The 23,869-nt window shown below is 38.0% G+C and overlaps 1 protein-coding gene across 1 annotated transcript in view; it reads right to left on the bottom strand.

The window, feature by feature from the left end:
- The window catches only part of usp43a (ubiquitin specific peptidase 43a), a 123,766-nt gene that overhangs the window by 95,213 nt on the left and 4,684 nt on the right, over nt 1-23,869 (bottom strand). The window contains exon 2 of the mRNA XM_032563339.1: nt 13,924-14,073. Coding sequence (XP_032419230.1) covers nt 13,924-14,073 — 150 coding nt within the window. The remainder of the gene's footprint in view (nt 1-13,923; nt 14,074-23,869) is intronic.

Below are 23,869 nucleotides of genomic sequence, written 5' to 3'. Positions count from 1 at the left end.
CCACATGAGTACTGAAAGCCTGGCAGGGTGGGAGTGGAGCAGGAAACAATGAACAACCAGCCAGAGAGAGCTTTTTGTTCACCTGAAACAACAAAAGATTTGTCCACATTTCTTTTCAGTTTTTCCCAGTGGGACCAGTTCTGAGAATAAAACGCTGATCATACGGATAACAATGTGTGACGATGGCTGCTAAATCCCTCGGAGGATTTCACCCTCATTACTACTGCTGCGTCCCTGCCAGTTTTAGTGACTGTATGAGTGGCCGCTGGGAAACAAGGTGTCCTCTCTTCATTTTAATTATTGCAGTAGAGTTTTCATGATCTCATTCCAGTCTCAGTCCTGAAAGCTCGCTTTTACATCGTCCACTCAATCTACAGTTCAAAGCAAAAGTTTTAATACACTTTTTCATGTCTTGCAACGTTGCAACCACAAATATCAGGGTATTTCATCTGACCAACACAAAACAGTGAATCCTTGTGAAGTGGATGGGAAACAATATGTGGATTTAGACACCATTATCAAATGATGTAGAAAGCTTCCCCTTTAAATGAATAAAACTTTTTTATATATATATTTTTTCAAAATGGTTCATGCTCCAACAGATTTATCACATTTTAAGTCTTGGCACAGTTACTCAGCCAGAGAATGCTAACACCACCAGCTGTATTTTATGAAGTGTCTAATCACAGCGTGTTAAAAGTCAGACCACCAATGTCTACAGACTATGGCAAGACCTGTCGCTATGTACAGTAGATGTAGTGTGTTACAATAAGTGTGCATGTTCATCTCAAAACAACATGGTTTAACTTAGCTTTTGCCACATTTTCTATGTATGGTTCATGTTAAAAAACATACATTGCTTGGAAAAAAAAGGTTATTGTGTGTATAGTAACCTTTTGAAGTAAAGAGAAGTCGACCTTGGGGAAAGTGGGATATTTTTATTTTCAGGTTTTCTTTTGAACAATGAGGTTTTCTCTATAAAGTGGAAAACAAGTTTAAATGTTTTCCACTATGCACTATGCACTATGTTTAAATGTTTTCCACTATGCAAGCGCTGTGTGTTAAAAAAAAAATATAGCCAATCAGAAACTATTTTATGCAGTCTCTAGGCAGAACTTGCCAGTCATTCATATTTAGATCTGTATTTTCTTCACTGCTGATCATTTCTGCAGCAAACGTATGCATGTAGCGTATACCACAGGCCTGGATTTTAATCAGTGTATTTTATAAAGACTGACATCGTATTAATACCATTAATCCTTGATCTCTTTGTTTCAGGTTAGTAACCGGAAATACTCTTTGATTACTTAGACTCTGAAACTATGCTGCTTGTGTACCTGTTTGAACCAAGAAGTCTGCATGGAAATGACAAGACTAACAGAAAAACAACACAGGAGGTTATAATTAATCTTTTTTAAGCACAAGGTGTCAAGTGAAAACCCCAAATTCTCATCTTTCCCGATATGTGAACACACAACACCAAAGCACTAACAAGTCGCCCAAATCACAGCCCCCTCTCTCTTGTTGCCGTGAAAGTTGCTACGAAAGCAGGAAGACTCAAAGTTAGAAATTAAAAGTGAAGACATTAAAAATGCAGTTAGTGGAAGGATAAAAGCAGCAGCTAAGAAACTACCAAAAGGAAATTATTTTCTAGAGAGACATAACAGCTGTAATGAAATTCTACATGAACATTTTATAAAATCCCAGAGACTGGATTTAGTTAGAAAGTCTGCCACATAATCTAGAACCTATTCAATGATCATAGTGTTTTGGGTGATTGTGATTTTAGTACAGTAAGTTCTTCTGATAAAGATCAGAAGTTCAAAAATGACTTTGTATTTTTGTGTTTTTATGATGTAAAGCACTTTGAACTGCCTTGTTGTTGAATTGTGTTATACAACTAAACTTGATTGACTTGACTGATTGATAATAGGTGACTGTCATCACAAATTCTTATTTAGAAAAGACTTCCAAGTTGGCATTCCAAGTGCATGACATCAGCCTTGGTTCAATTGCCAAGTATTGGAAACATTGTCAGTCTAGATATGCTGCCAAATCTGAACTTTTGTAAACCATTAATAAACTCAAAAGTTAATTCTTTAAGTATGTTTATTAAAAAATTAATAACTTCAGAATCAGATTTATAAGGAAGTCAGAGAATAAATCATTTTTAAAATGGTTTCAGAATGCTTTGAATGTATGATACAATAAAAAAAAAATCTCCTTCCTGTTAATGTATTCCTTCTTCAATTTAAATTAATTTCATGCTTTCCATACAGAAAGAGCTTTATGTGTGTTTCTGGACTATTTGAAGAAGAAAGTCCTTACTGAACAACACATTAATTTCAGCATTTTGGGTGGAAATGTAAATGAACTACATGTTATTAAATTATTTAAAATTATTCCATAATCAATGTATGTATTAGGGTTGAAACGATTCCTCGAATGATTCGACTACCTCGATTATTAAAATTCCTCGAGGAAAATTTATCTGCCTCGAAGCTTCGTTAATTTATGTCTTATTATTTAGCGAACCTTGTTCCGGCCTGGTTATTATTTGCTGCGTAGCACTCTCACTTCCGCCTCTACGTTATTGACGAAATCTACTGTAAGTGTTAGTAGCATACCGTCCAATTTTAAAGTTCGGCCGCGGGGATTTTATTGATTGATGATAATGCCCGGGTTTTCATTGTTTTTTGGGGACCAGTAAGAATCCTTAAAATGACTGGAGCGATGCCTGGAGTACGGCAGCTTTTCTCCTCCGGGAGCTGTTGGTTCAGAGCGAACCGCGGGAAGAGCGCTGCAGGAGAATTTATACAGGTAAGCAGGTAGACTGAACACGGCGGGCGGCTGAGTAGTTGATGCTTACAGTGCAAGTGTAGCATTACGGACGAACAGCACAATAAATTTCATATCATCTCAGTCGCAACAAACGGGTGGCGGAGCGCCTCGTGACGGTACATAGCTGGTAGATGAGTTTCTGAGTGTGACGAACGGAGGTGTCAAATCCCGTTGTTAACAAGGACACAAAAACTATAAATGGCTGGGCAAGGCATACCTGTCAAGTCTCCTGTTTTGGCAGGGAAACTACCGTTTTTCATTCCCCTTTCCCGCTGTGTTCCCGTATTAGCATTTTTCCGTAAATATCCCGTATTGCCCTCCCGGGTCTTTCGTTTTTTACTGCCCGGACTTACATTCGTCTGTCCCCCACCACCCCAAGACCCCCACTCCAGGTGACATTTACCGTATTCTCAAACCCAATGCTTGACAGGTATGAGGTAAGGTGAAGTTCATCTATTAAACTGATCGGAGATGAACACATGAACTAAAAGCTGGCGCATAGACATTTTTTATAAGAGTATTTGTGAGCCTGCCTCTTTATTATTAAATTTAATATAATTTCAGATTTTTGTGTAACTTTTCTTCAGGTTAACTTAGAAAGTGAGCTATTATTTTTACAGGTTAATTTTCTAAACTACAAAAAAGTTATTGTTAGGGATACTCAAATATAAAAACTTGGACTGATGTTGATATCCAATAGTAACACTGGTGTTATGCTAGATTTACCAATATTTTATCAATTTATTTGCCTGATTACTCGATTAATCGTAAGAATAATCGACTGATTACTCGATCACTAAAATATTCGTTTACAACAGCCCTAGTATGTATTCTCAGCTGATAAAATGAGGGAGCAAGTGTACACATTAAAACAATTTGTTGAGTCCTCTAAAAGGAAAGCAGGAAAAATATTTAGAGACATGATGACTTCTGATCCAAGGTCAGCTGGAGGAGATAGACTTCAGCAACTAGACTAAACTCAAAAGAACAGGAAAGTGTTTTGTCTGTATAGGTTCTCCTTGTCGTCCAACAACTCAGACCCAGAAAGTCATGAAGGATGAGCAGGACACACCAGTTAGTCAGGACAGCCCCGGCTAAAGACGAGTTTTACGGGGGGGGCATCGACTTATTTTGGGAGGGCAAAATGAATCTATGTGGCTGAACATAAACAACAACATCAGTGGCCTACAGGCTACTTGTTAACAAGAAGCCTGCTTAAGGTGCTGCATTGGTATTAGCTAGTCATCTTTTAGCTATAATTACCTGTATTGAACAGCATTACTCAGCTCAGTCGGTTAGTTTGGGGGAAAAACTGTGCAAAGTTCTTTGCGTTTTGCTGCCATGATTCTAACACACACCTGCGCAGCTCTGCACAGCAGCAGCAGGTCTCCGTCGCTGCCGCACAGGTGTAAACCCTTGCTCTCAGCGCTCATGTTGCATTTAAAGGCGGCTCGGAAAAACAGGTTACGACGTGTTAACAACGGATTAAACAGTTTTAACTGCTGACAAAAAAAAAGTGACAGAGGACACAGATATGGGAAGTGCGGAAGCCCCTACCATATCAAATCGATATTGGAATAACAGAGAGTTGGCCACTTTAAGGTAAAAACAACAAACAGCTTCCAGTCCGGTAGGGGGCACGGCTGAATCTGTGGGCGGGTAATGCCCGTCCATGCCGCCGGGCCTGAGTCAGGATGATGTACCTGCAGGAGCCTCACATGAAATCAATCATTAGACTAATGCTGCTCCCACTTACAGTACAGCTCTTCTTTGTGAGACTGTTTTTCCTCCTCGGGGAACATATTCAATTTTTCATAAATAAAAGATGTCCCCAAATTTATCTCAACTAGGACATTTCTTCCCCTCTCTCTATTTACATGTCTTTTTTAATTTACTTCATTAGATTCCAACAGATTAATAAGTTGTATAAAATTTACCGACTTCTGTCAAAGTGAGCCAGGAGAAATATGTCTTCACTTTTCAGCGACCTTTTCTGTAGAGCTTTGCAAGAGATGCAAAGGAATACAAAAGAAGCCAGCAGAGGTGGTTTCATCTGAATAACTCACAGCATCCACCAGAGAATTCACATTTCGTCTCTGTAGAAGAAATCTGTTCAAGGGAGCAGGTGAGGATGAAGAGGCCATAGATAAGATGTAAGGATATACAATCTGGAATGAAGAGTTTCATAATTCACTATGCCTCATCCTTTTATGACGTATGGAAATACATATACAGATGTCTTAATTCCAACAACGCACAAGACTTGTATGTACTTAAAAAACCCACATGTAACAGACCTTGTATATCTTCCATACAGATAGTATTATGCAAAGCTACTTTTTCTTTTTTTAATGACATTCAACCCTCTCAGAATATTGTAGAAGAGTTCCTGTAAAGCATTGTCCTTCCAATGGCAGTGGTCTTAGTCAAAATGGATTTATCTTTAAATACAGCCATATTTAATACATTAGAATGAGGCTCATCTGTCATATGTATCTTCTGAAAATACCATTTAATCATGTTTTAAACATACTTTTTATTAAAACTACATTTCTGTTTTTAAAATGTTTATTAATGAGATCCATCCATCCATCCATTAGAATAATGGATAATGTAATACTCAGATCTTAAAAGGTTTTAATTAGCTATAAGCAGAAAATCCTCATAATTAATGGAAATAATGGCTTAAAAACATAGATCTGTGTGTAACTAAGCTATATAATGTGTTTCGCTTGATGAACTAAGTCACTAAAATTAATCAAAATTTCAAAAATATTATAAGCAATTCAATATGGCTGTATAAGATGTGGGAAAAGCATTAAAATATATTTTTCTACTCATCAGCCATGAGTGACCATTAATTATTCAAATTAAGAGCAGAGGAGTGCAGTGGCAGTAATGTGATTACCGTAGTTTTATTAATGTTTTAAAACAAAGATAGTGATTAAGACATTTTAACTATATTTTTGCTGCTTTTTAGCTAGTTGTGCTAAAAACAGCAGTAGCTGTGTGTACTTCCAAGAAAATCCTTACCCTAATACAAATTTCCATACATGCCACCATTTCTAAATCCAAGACGCTCCATCCAAGAATATAGAGGAGCAACTTCACTGTAATATGTTCACCTGACATTAAGTATCTCACTGATACTGAAAATATCAAAATCTGATTCTTCTCCCCACAGTAGCAACTTTTACACCAAAGAAATCTGGCAGTGCAGCCAGGGAGCTCATAGTGTGGTGCCCTGAAGACTCAAAAACGAAAAACTTCACAATTGACTTAGACTTGTGATGTAAAGATTTAGATTTGACTCCAAAAGATTTGAGTCAGATCTTGGAAAAACTGATTTGTAAACAGCGGGTTCAGTGAACAATCAAGACATTTAAAAAGCTTACATTTTATATTAAGCTTCACTTCTAACATTAAATATTTTAACTCCCTTTGCAGCATAACTTTTTTTGGAAAACATTTTAAAACGCCTTCTCTGGAACTCTCACACTGCACTTCAATCAGAAAAACCCAGGACCCTGAAAATGTCACTTCCTCAGGTTGCTGAGTGTGGGATCCCAGCAGAGGCAGGGGTTACTCTGCTTTGATCTTACCTGTGTCAGAGGAGAGAAATAGAAAACATTAAGCACTAAAGGGGGAGAGTGACCAGATGGTAACCGTAGACTTCACCTCAATTTCACACAAACTGCTAACACCGATGGAATTTCAAATTCCTTTCCGCATCAGGTCCTTTTAGACCACAGTTGACAAAAAAAACAACAAAAAACACTTTCTAATAAAAAAAAAATGCCATTTGAAAAAAATACAAAGGGTTAATGGTTCACATCTAATCCAAACGTGTCCGCCTGTTGCTCTCGCATAGGATTCATAATAGGACCCTGACGAAGCCCGGGTGAGTCAACAGCCCACAGGCAAACTCAATGACTGAAGTCCCAGACGACCCCACAGGAGGTTAAACTGCTGAGACACTCCATCAGACAGAAAGAGCTAAAACTGCCTTTTAGTCCAGAGCTCATGAAGAATCTCTTCTCACCTCTGGTAAGAATCTTCAGTTGAAAAAAGAAAGAAGTTGTGACAAATCAAGCTGAATAAGTTAGGACAAATTCCAGGACATACGATAACTCCAATCATCAAAGAATAATCTTTTACAGTGTCGTCTGACTCCAGCATTGCTGACTCCCTGCATCATATACAACAGGAAATTACAATAATATAAGACTAGATAGTCTATGATGGAAGCTGTTCAACACATCAGATCATGGATCTGTCATCCTCCAATTTTCACCCCACCTTTCAACCGACTCATTGCATTCACCAACGTTTTCTTTCAACTCCCAGGAGAACTTGCGCTAAAAGCTCACAGAGATACATCAACCTTTGGGTCCCGGAGTTTTCCCTTTCAACTCTCCAAACTCAACTCACTTCAACTTTTAAAAATCAAAAAGTACTTATTTGTTTAATTGGCACTGCTGTCTCATTAGCAAATAATCCATCCTCCTACTGCCAGTAGGGTAAGAAAGATGCAATTTATAATGTGCTTGCTCTGGAATGCACTTATAAAAATGCCTGTGGTGAACACCATGCACTCACTGAATTAGGCAGTTTTCTCACCAGGCAAATCAGAGCAGTTAAGAAATTGTCTTCTCGTTTTCAGAAGTGCAGAGACCTGGGGGGTGGGGGGGGGTAATGTAATACACCGGTTATGAGACCTTTAATACTATCTAATCAGCCTTGTCTCCCAGGCAGCACTAGTTCTGTTCAACTGCAATCTAGCAGGTCAAGAGGAAAAAAGTTCCTTAACTAGTAATCAAAGCTATTTTAATGAGCAAGGCAGACGTTGCAAAAAGAATAATTTTTTCCCATGTATTGAAAGAAACTCTTGGTCCATAAAAGGTCACTGTGCCGAGAACCATGACTTCCCAATGAAACGGGTTTAGTGAGCACCGATTTAAGGGAGGATTAACATTACTGAACTGCCTTTCCCATGTGCTCACATTCATGTGTTATGTAATGCTACTCAATATAAGCTGATGGCCTGGTCACCATGAATGTAGAGTTAAAAAACTAGTTCATGAATTCAGGAAAGGTAGGAAGCGGATAAACAGTTCCAGTCTTATTGAGAGAGGATAAGTTTCCTGAGGAGTTCCTTGACTATAAATCCAGATTCTATGGATCCAGAGGCTAAAACTAACAGCTAGACTGAGAATCATTTAAGTGGTCAGCATGATTACTTTTTCACAATTTGATTTCCAAACATTTATCTGGCAAATTTGATGGTTCACCTCTATCTTTACAGTGTACAACAATTACTTAGACAATTCATAACTCAGGTTTAGAAACTTGCAAGTCACCTGAAATTAAAATTTACTTGATGCACACCAACAATTTGACCCTTTGAAAAATATTAACAATTTTTTTTCACAGCTGCAGTAGCTGTCTTCAGACACTGTTGGGAATGAAATGAGAAGCCCCTCGCTGCGTCAGTTCGAGTTAAATAACTTGCTGCCAGCTAAAACATAATCATCTATGCAGTAATTACCCAATGGGAGATCCTTACTCATTTGTTTTATTACATCAAGGTGGTGAATTTTGTTTGGGGATGAAAGGGTGTATGTCTTCAGCACAAATGGAAAGGGAAAGAAGTTCCACTCTTTGTCCAGTAGGAACTCCAAATCGGCTGCTTGCAACAACCTGAGCACTGCCTGCAACATGTTTGCATCAGCAGCTGAGCAGACGGCAATGCAGAATCAGAACCTCAGTGATTTTCCTCATGACACAGCCTGACGATGTTATGACATTTTCGCCGGACTCATTTCTATTCCGATCATGAGTTATTCTCTGTATGGATGTTGAAATTTATTGGAAAACTGGCCGAACAAGCTCCTTCAGAAGTAAGTACAAATGTGTGTGTGTTCGTTTCATTTCATTTCATTGCTTGTTTTCAACTGATTTTCAGGACATATGACAATAATACAAACCATGTTTTGCTGCACAGCAAAAGTACTCCTATAGAGCTGGTTGGCAAACATTTTTGCCAACTCAAGTATTGCGTGAAACAGACGGAACAGCTGACATATGTTAATGCACTGCCACACGTGTGCACATTCCTCTGTGAACGCCAGTTTCATTTTATCCAAATGTTGACATAACATAGGTACATCTAGATGATTTCTCTGGCAGCTTTGTAACTGTAAATGATCAAATTTCAGAGTAATTTCCAAGAAAACGCCTGGGATCAACAAGTGTGGGCATGCTTGTGAACATTAGTGCGCACTGTCACTGACTTGTGACAAGCCTGTGTTGTGTCATGTCTCCTATTTAACTCATGCTGGCAGAGATTTTAGTCTCCTTGCCAGCTTGAACATGAAAAGCGGTTTAGAGAATGGATGGGTGGATTTATTGATTTATTTGGATATCCATTAGCTAGATTTAAAGAAACAGGCAGCCTTTGTGAGTCACTTTCCTTGTAATATGTGAAAAAATGGAGAAAGGAAAACAAATTAGGCGTAATATGACAGGAACATACAAGACAAGTTACAGCCTCCAAAGTGATGATGGGTTTAAATTTATCTGACAGGGTGTTCTCAAAAAACAGTGATTATAAAGCTAGCATTTAATGCTTGTTTAGATGATAGACATGTGGCCTTGATATTACTTAGTATGCCAGCAAATCAGCTTGTTATATAAGCTTATGCAAATGTATCTCTTGTCCTTGGAGTCCAGATGCCTTCTCTGTTAGTTTTTATTGCACTGGACATCAGCTACAGCGTAAAATATTAAAATAAAAATGAGAAACTGGCTGGTGACCAGAAACTGACATCTTTCTCCAGTCCATGAACCAAACATACTTTAAAATTTGTCTTAATAGGGTATGTCAAACAACAACAAGCTTTAGTATAGAAGTTATTGAGTAATGAAGATAAAATGTTAGCTACTGTACTTCCAGTATTAGCCAGGGTGTTAAATATGGATATGCATTAATCACGATTGTTAATCCCGACTTTTTGTATGATTTTACTGGCCAATACTGATTTAACTTGATCTTCTCTTGAAGTTCTATAATAAAATGATATTAGAACAAAATATTTATGCCACCTGCGTGAGAGCAAAATGGTTGAAAGCATCGTTTTACTTATGATTCCAAACAAAAAATGTAATTGATACGGCGTTTCCATTTAGAAAAAAAAAAGCCTGCATACTCTGATAAAATACAGCAAGTCTCCATGTGTGTTTCAGTGTAGATCTTTACTGTATTCTTAGTGCACAATCGGGGAATTTCACAACAGGAAGGATCTGGTCAAGTGTTGCATATTTCACTCACTGGCATGAATTTTCAAACAAGATAAAGCAAACCTGGATAAACTTCTGCAGGAATGCTTTCAATGCAACATCTAAATAACTGAGGACAGTGCATTGACAAGCTGCTACTTGCTATTTTCTGGTGAAACAGTAAAAAAAAATAAAAATAAAACTTTTCAAGACTGCCAGGTCCTGCTGTACTCTGGAATCCATTTTTATTTCAGTTTAATGTTTATTTTGGCATATTTTACAGCCCTCTGTTCACACATAAGATGAAATGGAAAGAAAATCCAACCTTAACCTTTGGAAGAGTGGCCAGTATTCATTTTAAGTGCCCATATTGTTTTGAACAAAGCATACTTGTAGATTACCAGAGAAAATTATGCACAAATTATGACTGCAACAATGAGAACAACAATCATTTGCTGACCTAATCTCAACTTCCCCGAGCTGCATTATTGTAGATTCAAGGCTGTAACACTCCCTTTCTCACTGCCAAGTAATTTTACTTTATCGTTTGTCGTCCTTGTTCTCCAACATGCTCCTATTTTTATCTGGCAAAAACCATTTCAGTCTTATCTTTTAAAAACATGTAACTGTGAGCAGTCATGGAAGTGGAGGCTAAAGAATGAAAGATGTAACACTTGAAAAAACAGCCCAAGAACAAAGGAGAAAAACGAAAATCTATTAATAAAAATGTCAGGCTGACATTTCATGATTAAATATGTACTTAATTATGAAGTGTGAGATTCATTCTGTGTAACAATTATTTAGAAAAAATTTCAGGAAGTATTATTTATTGTTGTTTTTTGTAGTTGAAAAACAGACTTGCTTTGAGGAGAGGGGAAATCTCAACAGCTGAACTTTTAAGACGTTTTCAGGGACAACTTGTGCAGTAGATTATTCACATATCAAAACAAGTCTAAAGAGAATTAAACATGTCTTATTGTCATATTTCAGAGTCTTATTTAGAGATGTCTAAATAACAACTTTGGCGATTTTCAGGTCGTTTTATTGCTGGATAATTTATCCAGGGATTGGCTATACCCATTTATCGTTAACTAGATGATAATACACCAAACCTCCATTCAGTTCTTCACTAACCACTCTCTGAAGTTTTGATTCACAATGAAATCTAACCATTTTCACAAATTAAAACAAATTGTTTTTCATTGTGGCATCAAGAACAAAAAATAGTTTCTTTTGATTGAAGCATAGAAGAAGAACTGTTCTTCTTAAGAAGAACAGTTTTAAGAATGTTCTTAAAACTGAAGAACATTCTGAACCGGAATTGTAATCAACAACCTAAAGCTGCATCACTGTCACATCCTCATATGAATACCACATCCATTTTCAGTCCGATTGGCTCTGATTGCAGTACAATCTAAACCACAAATATCTTTTTTTTTTCCCAGTCAACTCATCATAGTAAGGTCTACTGGACTGCGCTGACAACACTCTTCTGTGTGGACATTTTTACTGGATGAAGAAGACTGAATGTTAGCCATTAAAAAAAAAAGAAAAGGTAGATACATTTGCAAATTGTAACTACAAATGGTCAGGACTGTAAAACAACAGAACCATGAGTCTAACATTATGCAGAAACTGACTGAAATATAGTATACATACAAGTTCACTTTGACACATAAACAAGGGGAAGAGAAAAAAATCTATTTGTCAGTGCATTAAGATGGAGACATAGCCTATTCTGAATTGATTACTTCACTATTTTAATGTTAATCAACTAAATGCACCCTCTGTCCTTCTGTGTCCTCTTTTTGGAGAAGCTGATTGATGGGTGGCTCAGCAGTGACTCTTAAACACCAACTGTACTCATTTATTTATTTAAAAATCACAGAACACTGGGAAGATATTTAATACATGTAATCACACAGTGGAGGTTTGTCACAGTGGGTGCCGATCACAGCAGGTTGCCACATCCAGTAAATCTGATTGTGATACAAACAATAATCACAAAATCAATCCAATTAAGATGTCAATTAGGAGATCCAGGTCATGACAACAGAATGCTTCATCAAATTCCTCTAGGAATTACTTTTAGTATTTTTAGTCCTGAGAAAACCATGAGATCAGTGGATAAAGACGAATCTGTAAAGAAGAACCTATACCAACTCTGATTAAATTAATATCAAATTTTCATCATCTTAATCATGTCATGTCTGCCCTTCACTTCCATCCTCTGCACAGCATATCCAATCCTGGCTACACTCCAACAGCACAGATCCAAGGTGAGCACTCACACACCCAGAGATGGAGCAGACACTTCCCACTTACCCAGCTGCTTCTTTTACATCTCAACAATAAAACAAACTGCTGAACACAAAGATTCGGATCAGACCCGGCAGCCTCATCTGAACAGCAGGCTAAAGAGTCCTAATCTCTGATTTTCATAGACATAGCACCAACTGCACACAAGCTGACATTTTGTAGTTGTTTTTTTTTATTATTATTATTTCTCTGACCAAAATAAAAACAAAAATCTTGTCCTTTTAAAGGATTCCTAAAAGATGGATCTTCACATGGTTCTTTACAGAACATTTTTAATTACAATTACAAATATATTGGAATACCAGATGCATTTAAAGGATAAGAAAAGAGAAAAAAAGAATAAGAAAGTAACAAAAGATAAAACGGCGAAGAAGAATGTTTGACCAGTGTTAAAGGATATGCAATTCATTTTTGGTGGTGGCAGCACTATGCTGTGTGGATGCCTTTTTCTCAGTATGGACAGTCTTAGTGTTGATGGAAATATAGATGGAGCTAAATACAGAACAATCCTAGAAGAAAACCTGTTAGTTTTCTGAAAGGTTGATAACCTTTCAGCAGGATATTAACCCTTAAATGTCTCAGATGAAAGCATTTTCGTGTATAAGAATAGCCCAGTCAAAGTCCAGATGCAATTTCAATTGAAAATGTGAGGCAAGATTAGACTGAATGTGAAAAAACGTAGGCCTTTTTGAAAAGACAACAGACAGAAATGCCAGGAGTGAATGTCCAAAGCTATTAAAGATGTTTTCGAAAAGACATACTGTAAATCAAAATATGTCTTTATACACATATATATATATATACTTTTCCTGTATATAGGGAATTTAAAAGGAAAGAATCACTAGAAAATATGTCAGTGTAGCACATATTATATACAAAATCACAGGATTCATTGTTTAACTTTTCCAAGTATGATTACTGCAGCAAAAGGTAGTTCCACCAAATATTGATTCAACATGGCCGAATACAGTTGCCTTCCACAATTTTCAGAATTTCAGTTAGTAAGTATTTGAAAACTTTATATTTATTTCTTCCACTTAAGAATTATGAAGTGCTTTGTGTTGGTCCATGATTTAGAGTCACAAACTCTGGTGGAGTTTGTTGTAAAACAACAAAGTGTAAAAAACCTCAAAGGATTTGAATACTTTTACAAGTCGAGCTGCAGAGCAGAAGATATCTGTCCTTGTTGTCTCGTAAAACATCTGTGCAGTGCGGAAAAACGAGACACTCAACATATCAACTAGATCCTTCAGAATTTCAGGTTTTTATAGTTTCCAGCAAACATTTCAAAGAAAACCTGGCGAGCTAGAAAACATGAGGGACAGCTGAGATTTTTTAAATTAGTTTAGTGAGAATTTTCAAAGGAAATATCTTGTAAAAAAGTAAGTAAGTCTTTGTGTGAATCGTATCACAGCAGGTTTTTTATCATCTTAAACATACTCAACATTTAAAGTCAGGCAGGTAAACAGAGCAGTGTGAACTCACCTTACTGCTGGCTTTGGTCTTGCTGCTGCTGTTGTTGTCAGGAGTTGGATTGGCATCTTCATGAACTCTGTCCAGCAGCCAGAGGAGAAACTCAAGTGCATCATGCTGAGAGTTTCCCCGAAACTGAGAGGCGTATTTTGACACTATGCTCTGAAAAAGAGGAAAACGTCAAAATTAACACCTAATTGTTAGAGTAACACACACATCTTCCCTGGCAAAAGTATCTGAAATAGTCCCAGAGCAAAGCAATTGTCTGTTTTGACTACACAACACAAGCTGGATTTTCTAACCAGTTTTTACTGTAGGGCTGTACTCTAAAACCACCAATGCTTTTGTGAAGCAGTATTTTCTGGGTTAAAATCTCTACTATATTATTTATATTGAGCTGTGTTTAAAAATAAATATTACAAATATTATTTTGCATTCATTGTCGTTTATCCAAGACTGACTTCAAGGAGAAAAAAAACCAGACTATCTCTAGAGAAACTCTTCAGCTCCTGCTGAGCTATCTCAATGCATTTATAGGCCAGGAAGGCAAATATAGTTCTGGTTCTGCTCTGGTGTCTCCCCCCCTGAGGAACAAGCCTGGGAAACTTCAGGTATCCAGGTTTGTTTATATCAGAGGCATCTTAGACTCATGTGAGAATCACCTCAATTAGCTCATTTCTAAGCAAATAGTAGCAATGATCCACTGGATGAGGAAGCTTCCAGCTACCCTACAGAGAGGTGGTTCCCAACTTCTGCATGTTTTACTTCATGTTTAACTTTAGTTCAATAAAAGCCTATTAATCACCCATCATTGTGCGTTGAAGCAGGGTATCTGCAAGTTTCAGCAAGTCAAATTACAGACTTAGAATTTTACAAATACAGGTCAGTTTGTGGCTCTTGGCAGCCGCTTTGTCTTTCTCAATAGTTTTAACCCCCATAGTGCCAAACTTAACTTTCTTAGCATAGAACGACCCTAGCCTTGTATGTATTGGCAACAGAAGTAAGCCAGTGGTGAAAACAAGCCAACCGGTGATAAATCTTCTTTTCTAGGATTTGTCTCCCCCTATCAATAAATCTTACACCAGACTTGCACGATGATTCGACAATCACTAACCGTTCTCCAGCCAAGTGGCCAGTGACATTCATGCATGTGAAATTTTGCACATGTGCTCAACACGAACAAGCTAGCTTGTGATGGAACACAAGAAAGCTGAAAAATGTTGTCGCCATCGCCTCCAGTGTGTTGGGTTTCGCCCCAAGTGACGATGACTTCGGCCCTTTGCTTTTGTTCATCACACTCCATGTGTGATAGATGCAAAAAGCTAGTCAGCTAGCAAGGGTGTTAGCAACTAGTTAGTAACAAAATGCAATGAAGATGTCTGAGCGCAACTCAAACTTTTGCCTGACAAAAGTTCCGCAAGAAAAAAATTAAGTATGTATGAGATTAAATAGGATAAGTTGCTGAAGAAGAGGGTATAAGTTCTGGACTGGTTTGCCTAAAGTCTTGAACTTTCCCCATGAGTGATTGTTATGACAAGAAACAAAAGGTAAGTCCAAATAACTTCTGATAGAAATCAGTTACACATAATTGTAATGTGTAATTAATTGATTTACACATTACAATTATGTGTAAATCAAATCTGTTTAGTTTTGTTGGATAAACAGGCTGCACAGTGACTCACAATGACACCTGACTCTAATAGAACCATTAACTCTACAATATATGGTTACTACTCTATCTCTTCTTCACCATCTCTGTGTGAGACTGACATGATCCAAACTCTGCTGTGGACCTCATTAAAAATCAGCACACCATACCTGCAGTATCCCAGGATCTAAATATAAACACTGAGGGGAGCCCCCTCCCAGCTTCGCATTCCTGCACCATCCTACCTGACAGAGAAGGCCTGTTAATGAGCTTCATCACCATGAGGGACGTGGGACAGATGGGAGAGAGGGATGCTGGAAAAATTACAAGGAGCGTTTTTCTGTCAAACGGACAACACAGCTGTGAAAAGCTTAGAAAGCAGGTTTATAAAGCCATCAACAAGGAAAAAGACCTGAAACTGCAACGGATAAGAGCGGATAAAAAACTACGAGGACAGCGCTGAGTCTGAGCAAAGGTGAGATAAAGAGGTTAGGGCTTCGCTGAGGAGTGGAAGTGACTTTTGGACCGACTTCACTTGTCACACACTTCTTTCCCAACTTTATCACTAACTGAAGTGTGTGTGTGTGTAGATCAAAGAGTGTGTAATTTTTGCTCATCACTTTGATATCAGTTTGCAAGAGAGTCAGTAAATGTACCACACAATCTCAAGGACACAAAGTTGAAACGACGTTATAACGGGCCTCGCTAGTATTTTGTCACATTACTGATGGAACAACAAACTTTAATGCATTTATTGGGAGTCTTGTGACAGAACAGCCCATTACTTAATTGTTCAGTGGAATGAAAAACGTGTTGTGTCTTTGTATTCAGTCTCCTATACTCTGATAACACTTAACAGAATCCTGTGAAACCAATTGCCTTCAAAAGTCAATTAAGTAGTACCTCAATACAAGTGTTTTCCTGGAGAATATTAGCAAACCAACAGTCTGGGAGAAAGTCGCTAATCTTCAATCAATCATCTGAAAATGGAACGACCAGGTGCAAACGTCAACCTATCAAAACATGGCAGTCCACCAAAACTGAAGAGTTCAGTCAGCCTAAGCTGACTGAAAAGCACTGAGTGGAGTGTGGAGAAGCGTTGCGTTTCAGAACGGCCTAGTCAAAGCTTGTAAACAAAAAATTTGACACTGTGGCTAAACTTGACTTACTGATATTCACAAGTGATCTCCATCCCAACTAGCTGAACCTTAGCTATTTTTCAGCAAAGAAAGGCAGAAAACAGTTTCTATGTGCAAAGCTGATAAGACTTCCAAATCCTGCAACTTTACAAATCCTACACTTTCAAAGCTTTATTCATGAAAATCTGTGGAAAACTATCCATTCCTACAAATCCACTTCACAATAATGTGTTCAACCGTGGTGTTCCATCACATTCAGCCCTAATAAAACGCATAGCAGGCATTATAAAGCCAACAATGACAGCTACTTTTTTGCTGCAGAGAAGAGAAATTGAGAATTCATGGAAATCCCCGCTTCCCATCTCGCAGCAAGAGGGACAGGGCAGTTAGACTCAACTTTGTTGTTTGGTTCCAGCAGACAAAGGTTGACTGGCACATCTGCAGCTTCTCTTCCTCCTCAGCTGGATTTCTGTCATGAGACTGTACCTTTCAAAAATGCCATGCACCAAACTGACAGAGCAGGCGCCAGGGACATAATAATGGTCTCTCAGAAAGAGGCAGAGATCATTTTCTTTTTCTGTGTTTAATGCATTTTTAAAAATCACTTAAAATAATTATTCTTTTTATATGTAGAGTAATTAAAAAAAAATTCTATCAGAGGCAGTTAAGCAAAAGTCTAAATGAAAGTGTCATCTTGTGGAAAATGCATCAACACATAAGTGAACAACATGTAAATAGGAATAAAGAAGGGAAAAGGACAGCAGCTGAGACTCAGACCAGAGAGTGAAAAAGGACAGCAGGAGGGTTGAAATGTCAACTTCCTCCTGATACCTACACTCCTCAAAGACGAACTGCACTGAGGTTAGCAGGGATCTGAAGTGTTTGTTGGGTAAACACTTCTGAAGTAGTCAAGGAGAGGATAAAGGTGAGTGGAAGTCTGAGGCTTGAGCGAGCTCCGAGATAAATCTGAGGACTGTTGATCAGCCCACACCAGGAACTAAAGTCTCAGACCAAAACATGATCTGTTGGAAGCAACATGTCTATTTTTTAGTCAACCTGTTCATTTAAACTTTTAGAAATTTTGCTTGTCAACAGTTTATCACTAGATCACTGTACTTTCAGGAATGGAACGATACTCATTTTGAGGAATGAGTATCCGTTGCAGTACTAATCCCAAAGGGAACCAGCCACTCCCTTGGGGAGGAGTAGGTTTTTTTTTTTTATTGAACTACACAGCAAAACTATGTGAGAGTACAAAAGGTAAACAGCTGGGTTCAGTTATTAGAAACTTAATAAACTGGACCCAGGTTGGAATAGAGGAGCAGAGTAGCCTTGATTTTCATTGTACAAAAAAAGAAACAAATATCAGAGCAAGGAGAGAAAGAAATGTTTGAAATCATTTCATACCAACATAAAATGAAAATATTTTGGGGCGTTGTGCCAGTTGGTAAGCAGGTTTGAATAGAATTCAACAGCACAAACGTATAAAATAAAACTTCATTGTTTTTTGACACAAATATATATAAAAAAAAAACATTTGAGGGAAAAAAGCTATTCAAGTAAAAATATCTATGTTGATTGATAATTTCTCTGTGGCAACAATAGTGCTTGGTAGTAGATCTATTACTGTTGGAAAGTTGTTCGTTTCTCTTTAAATTGGCTCATATTTGAAAAGAAAATGTTTGTGGGTTAAGCAGCAGAGTTTAGCATGTGAGCTTCACCACTCAAAACCTCATCAGATCCTCTGCCAACACCAAACTGTTGTGGTTTTGTACACTTCCACCATTCACTACTGAGGTCCCAGTATGTTTTATAAATGAATTATTTTCCAATATGTCTTGTTTCTTCAAACTGCAATTATCTTAACCAATACTAAGTCAAGAAATATTTGACCAAGTACAAAACTTTCTATTTTCTGCGTTGAATTAAGCTGATCAGAGGACCAGAATTATTGAGTGTATATTTTTCTACATTTTTTAATCGCAGACATGCTGATGTATTTATGTGACTTTTTTTGCACTAAAGACATGTTCAATTTGGGATACAACTATTTTTATTCCTCCCATAAACATGCACTCTCACTTTGTAGTTGCCAATGTTGGCTTTATTTCATGAGATTTTCCCTTATACACATTAATAAAGAAAATGCACTTCTTTGACTATGGAATTATCCATCCGCCAAAGTCTGACTCGTGTGTGAAAACTTTTTTTTCCCTCCCCGCCTACTTTGTTTAGCCTTGGATACTGTTGCCAGCGGGAGAGTCCTGGTTGACGTAATTAGTCAAGTTTTTGCCAACAAATTTAGTAGGAGGGAAAAGGTTATTTTGAGAGAAATGTTACTCCTCGGCACTAAGCATTTTATCAAAGCAAACATATGGGTTGAAGGTTGGATGCCAATATCTTTTTATTTCTGCAGACCACTGGATTCATGCTATACACATGAAGGCAACATTTTACCTCAATACACACATGAGCAAATCAGTAACCCAATCAGTTTGTTGACAGAAAACAAAAGACATAATTAATCTACCAATTTATTTGTTATCTACTTCTCATCTGAAAAGTGTAATAAAGCTTACAGATGCAGGACAGTGAGTTATCCTACAAACAGAACCAACAACAAAGAAAATAAAAGAATGAGCTAAAGATAAGAGATGATAAAAAGCAGAAATGTGCCTGGGTAGCCTCCACTGTTGGGGGCATGACCTTTCTGTGGTCTGCAGAGGCAGGGCTGCACCCTGCCAACATCCCCTGCATCCACAACCTGATGTCTGCTTTGGAGTTTCACCTTTCAACCTTTACTTCACCTCTCACCATTAATCCCCCTCCCCACCCACGTTCTCCCCATGTCCATCCTCTTACTGGGTAAACATTGATGGATCAGAGACCTGGCAGGGCAGGAATTTACTATAAACATTCATCAAGAAAATGAGCTGCCTCTCTCCCTCCCCGAAAGAACTGCCTGCCAAACAGGCCTGAATGGATTCCTTAGTGGCAGACTGACTGATACTGACAAATTATGAAGCAGGATAACCTTTGGAGATTCACAGGTGTGGTTGGAAGCAGAACGGACTGAATCTCTCATTACCGGATGCTTTGTTTCATTCTTCTGCTGCCTGGTGCAGTCCGGTCATCTCTGCTGCTACAACAAACCAGCAGTTATGATCACTCACAACTGCTACTTCTGCCCTTCCTTCCCCTGTATTCATATATCTGAGTCTTTTCACTGAGAACCACCAAGGTAATCTTAGTCTTATTTTTAGAGATGAACCAAGAAACCTGTCTGGTGACTGGAATCGACCAACCTTGCACTTGTCTAATCCTGATTAATAATCAGCTGGTTGAAAACTAAGATTATAACCCTTTTCCCAATCAGTGAACAACTATAAAGCACTATCAGTGCAATTTGGTGTAAAAGTTTGCACTACAGGACCAAGACCCAGCCTTTCAGGCCAGCAGACAGGCAATATACCTAATCTATGGCAGCAGGTCGGCTTTTCCTTCTGGCTATAAACCAAGCAAGAAGGTCTTAGATTCAAATCCCAACCAACATGCTCTTTGCATATTCTCCTTGTGCATGCATGGCTTCTCTCCAGGTAATCCAGCTTCTTCTCATGATCCAAAACCATGACTATTAGGCTAATCTAAATAACCTTTTGAATGCATTGGTTGTTTGTCCTGTGATGGACTGCCCCCTGACCAAAGCGTATCCCATCTCTAATCAGATCAGTACCAGTCCACAGGAAAATTATAACCTATTGCCTTTCAGCACTATGACATGCTACTTTTCCCCCATCTTTTCATCCCACTTTATTTCTTCTTCGGCAGCCATTGTCCCAGGGAGCTTTGGATTCACCTCAGGAACAGCGGGGAACATCTCACACATTCCTCATGGCAAATTGTTGGAGTACATGTTAAAAATCAGACACGGTCCACAGTCGAACCACTTTGAAAATCCTCCAACCTACTCTGTCTAACTCGGAGGTTCCAGAGGACAGGATTCTGCAGCTGATGGGTCCAAAAGAAGAGGGGATGAAATGTGTCAGAAATGATCGCCTCTGAATGTTTTACAAACCAACGGAAGGCTCTTTGGGCTCTGCCGAGACACAGAAATTGATTCTTTGAGGATTCACAGCCGAGCCTGTAAATTCACTGCTGGGTAGACAACTAACAGCGCAGGGAGCTGCAGCTTTCCCATGTTCCAAAACATGGATGAACACACTGTTTTATCACTTCAGTGACTGAGCCTGAAGGAGGCTCTTACACTGCGATAATGTTCCAGCAGGGCAGAATATTTCAGGATTGATTTATTCCCTTACATAAATTAGAACAAGAAGAACAACCTGATCGGTCTCATGTTGGAGAGCTCAGCGAAGCAGCGCAGACACACTCCTCCTCATGTTTCTATATTATCTGTTCTCACAGCACGGATGTGGGACTGAGACAGGGACATCTCAACGTCATGCTGCTGTCCACCAGCATATGGCGGCTCTTTTATCTTAAATACAAGAGGTCTAATTTCTGTGTAATAGGCAAGAAGTGCTGTCCTGTTCCCTGAGGCAACAAAAACACGTGTAACAAAGAATGAAATTTACATGCAGAACCGTTAAGCTTCATAATATGAACTCTGCTGAAGTCTTAAAACGAACTCGGCCTCCCATCTGCTGTGCTGAAAAAGTGCAACAATCAAAGCGAAATTAGAGGCAGCAGGGTCGAGCATTTCTGTGCAGCTCAGCACGGAGACTCCAGGTGGTGTATATCCTAACTGCTTTATGGGTCTACACTGTATACACTGTCAGCACTTAGAGTGAGAACGGGCACGGACCTCAAAAAAAGAACAAGAACTAACATGGTGAAGCTATTTCACTGCACTTCATCACTGTCATCCGAGCCAGGACACGAGGCAAGTGGCTTCATCTTTTTCTGATTGGACGTCGCTGGTGATAAGAGCAAAATCCTACTATGAAACAAAAATGAAGCACAGTTTTTAGATGAAGTTGTTGCATATTAAGCTAATACAAGAAACTAAATATTATAAAGCAGACATTTTCCATCCAAGGAAAACATCTGAAAACAACAACAAATAATCTCTGCCCTGTAAAATGTAATCAAAAGGGAACCCAATTTAATCACACACTAGGGAACAACATGCAATTATTTCCCTGATTATAGAAAAAATTGTAAACAAATTAAATAGGAAAATAATCTAAATGTTTATATTCCACAGTAGAAATCACTATGTTATTGCTCAGTCCAGGATTAATGCAGATACAACAATCATCGTTGGATTTGAGGCTGCAAACTAATAAGCAGGGATGCACTAATCAATCGGCCAAAGATCAAAATCAGACTTTTCCTTTAATAAGCTCAAGATGTCAGATACAGAAAAAACTGTTCTCTTTTCCCCATTTAATAAATGAATCCAAACTACAAACTCCACTTTTAACCATGCTGTTTGTTGATGCATTAACAGTCCGAACCCACTGTGGATTCCAAAGCACTTCATTTTGGACTAGATTCAAAATCCCGCTTTGATGCATTCATTAGAATAGTATGACAATCTTTTTCATTTCTGTTGAATTCAAAATGTACCTTTGTATCAGGGAACCTGCAGTACATTTGTTTCTTTCATGTTTAAAGTAGAATTTAATTGTGCTGTGAACACAGCTGAGTCTTCACAATACATGTTAGAAATGATCAACAATGGAATCAGCAGGTCAGACCTGAAAGATGGGTGAGGCCATCTTTAATAAAATCAGATCAAATACATGAATGCTTTACACTGATGATGAAAACCAACGACTTATTTAGCCAATCAGATCAATCCCTGATAAGAAGAATGGCAGTGGCTCAAAAGTTAAAAATATAAGATTTTCCTTTAAATGCTTCAAAATTTTAGAAAGAGAAATCAATATCCATTATGAATATATTCAAACATCAGCAATTGTGCTATATTTAACAAAGAAATTGATGATGAATGCTCCAATCCCAATGTCAAATAAGAAAAAAGAAAAAGACAAAAACATGATTTTTATTAAAAATAAAGGGGTTCCTCCCAGACTAGACGTGTGTCTGTTTGGTTACGAGCAATGTCACCCTTACTATGCTCGTCTCGTTCTGTCCCACCTTCTGGCTGAACACCAGAACACCATTATTGCCTTCCCAGCAGGGGGCCTCCCTCCTTTTCCAGACTGAATACACTTGCCACAGTAAACATCCCTCTACAGTTCCACTGAGAAACAGGAAAATATACACCATTCACTGCTGTAGCAATGGGACATTTAAAGAAGAGAAGGTGAGTAAAGGACTTCCCCTTCAAAATTGGGAGGCAAATGTAAGATATAATCTGAAAAATAAAACTGGTTTTGCTCACATGCCTGCATATAGTTACCTAAATTTGTGGGATTTACAGCTATTTTTGTGTGTGAGCAACAAGAACAGAGTCATTATCTTCAAATTTGCTGCTGTATTTAACGGAGTTTAATGAATGTGTGTCCTCCAAGTTTGCTATGGAGTAAAAGTCACTCAGTGTTTGTAGTTATATTTATTGTTTAAGTGACAGAAAAAAGGAATTGTCATAAAAGCACATTTGCAGTGTTGTACCTAAAATGTTTCATGGCAACATTTGAATTAGTAAGAAAAAGCTTGCCCAAAGGATTTTTAAGATTTGCATCGAACAGGTGTTTGATGCAGATGACTTATTTGTAAAAATAAATAAATAAATAGAAAGCCATGAAAACCTTTTCTTCCACTTCACAACTTGTGCTGGTCACATAAAAAGTCTGAGATTCTAACATAAACAAATTGCAATTGCAAGCATTCAATACAAGCATTCAAGCGCTTTTGCAATACACAAATCTAAACAAAAATTAAATCTTAAAGAGATTTCATTTTTACTTAGACAACATTGAGAAAAATGTTGAATCACTTATCTCAACATTGTCTGTATTCACCTCCCTCATACTTTAACCTCTGTGTAGTTCCTAATCATTAAGCCAACTGGTTCATCGAGTCACCATCTCTTCTTGGACACCTGCGGCTGATGAAGCCATTTATCATGTAAAGACCTTAATGTAGAGTAGTCACCCATCTACAACAGATTGTTTATCTTAGATACAGATCCTTGTCTGCTGTTATCACTTAGGAAAGTCCAGGAATGCAGTCAAACCAT

The sequence above is a fragment of the Xiphophorus hellerii genome, chromosome 5 (assembly GCF_003331165.1).
Source record: "Xiphophorus hellerii strain 12219 chromosome 5, Xiphophorus_hellerii-4.1, whole genome shotgun sequence".
Lineage (NCBI taxonomy): Eukaryota > Metazoa > Chordata > Actinopteri > Cyprinodontiformes > Poeciliidae > Xiphophorus > Xiphophorus hellerii.
The sequence above is the reverse complement of the archived record's forward strand: the minus strand, read 5'-3'. Positions and strand labels throughout refer to the sequence as shown.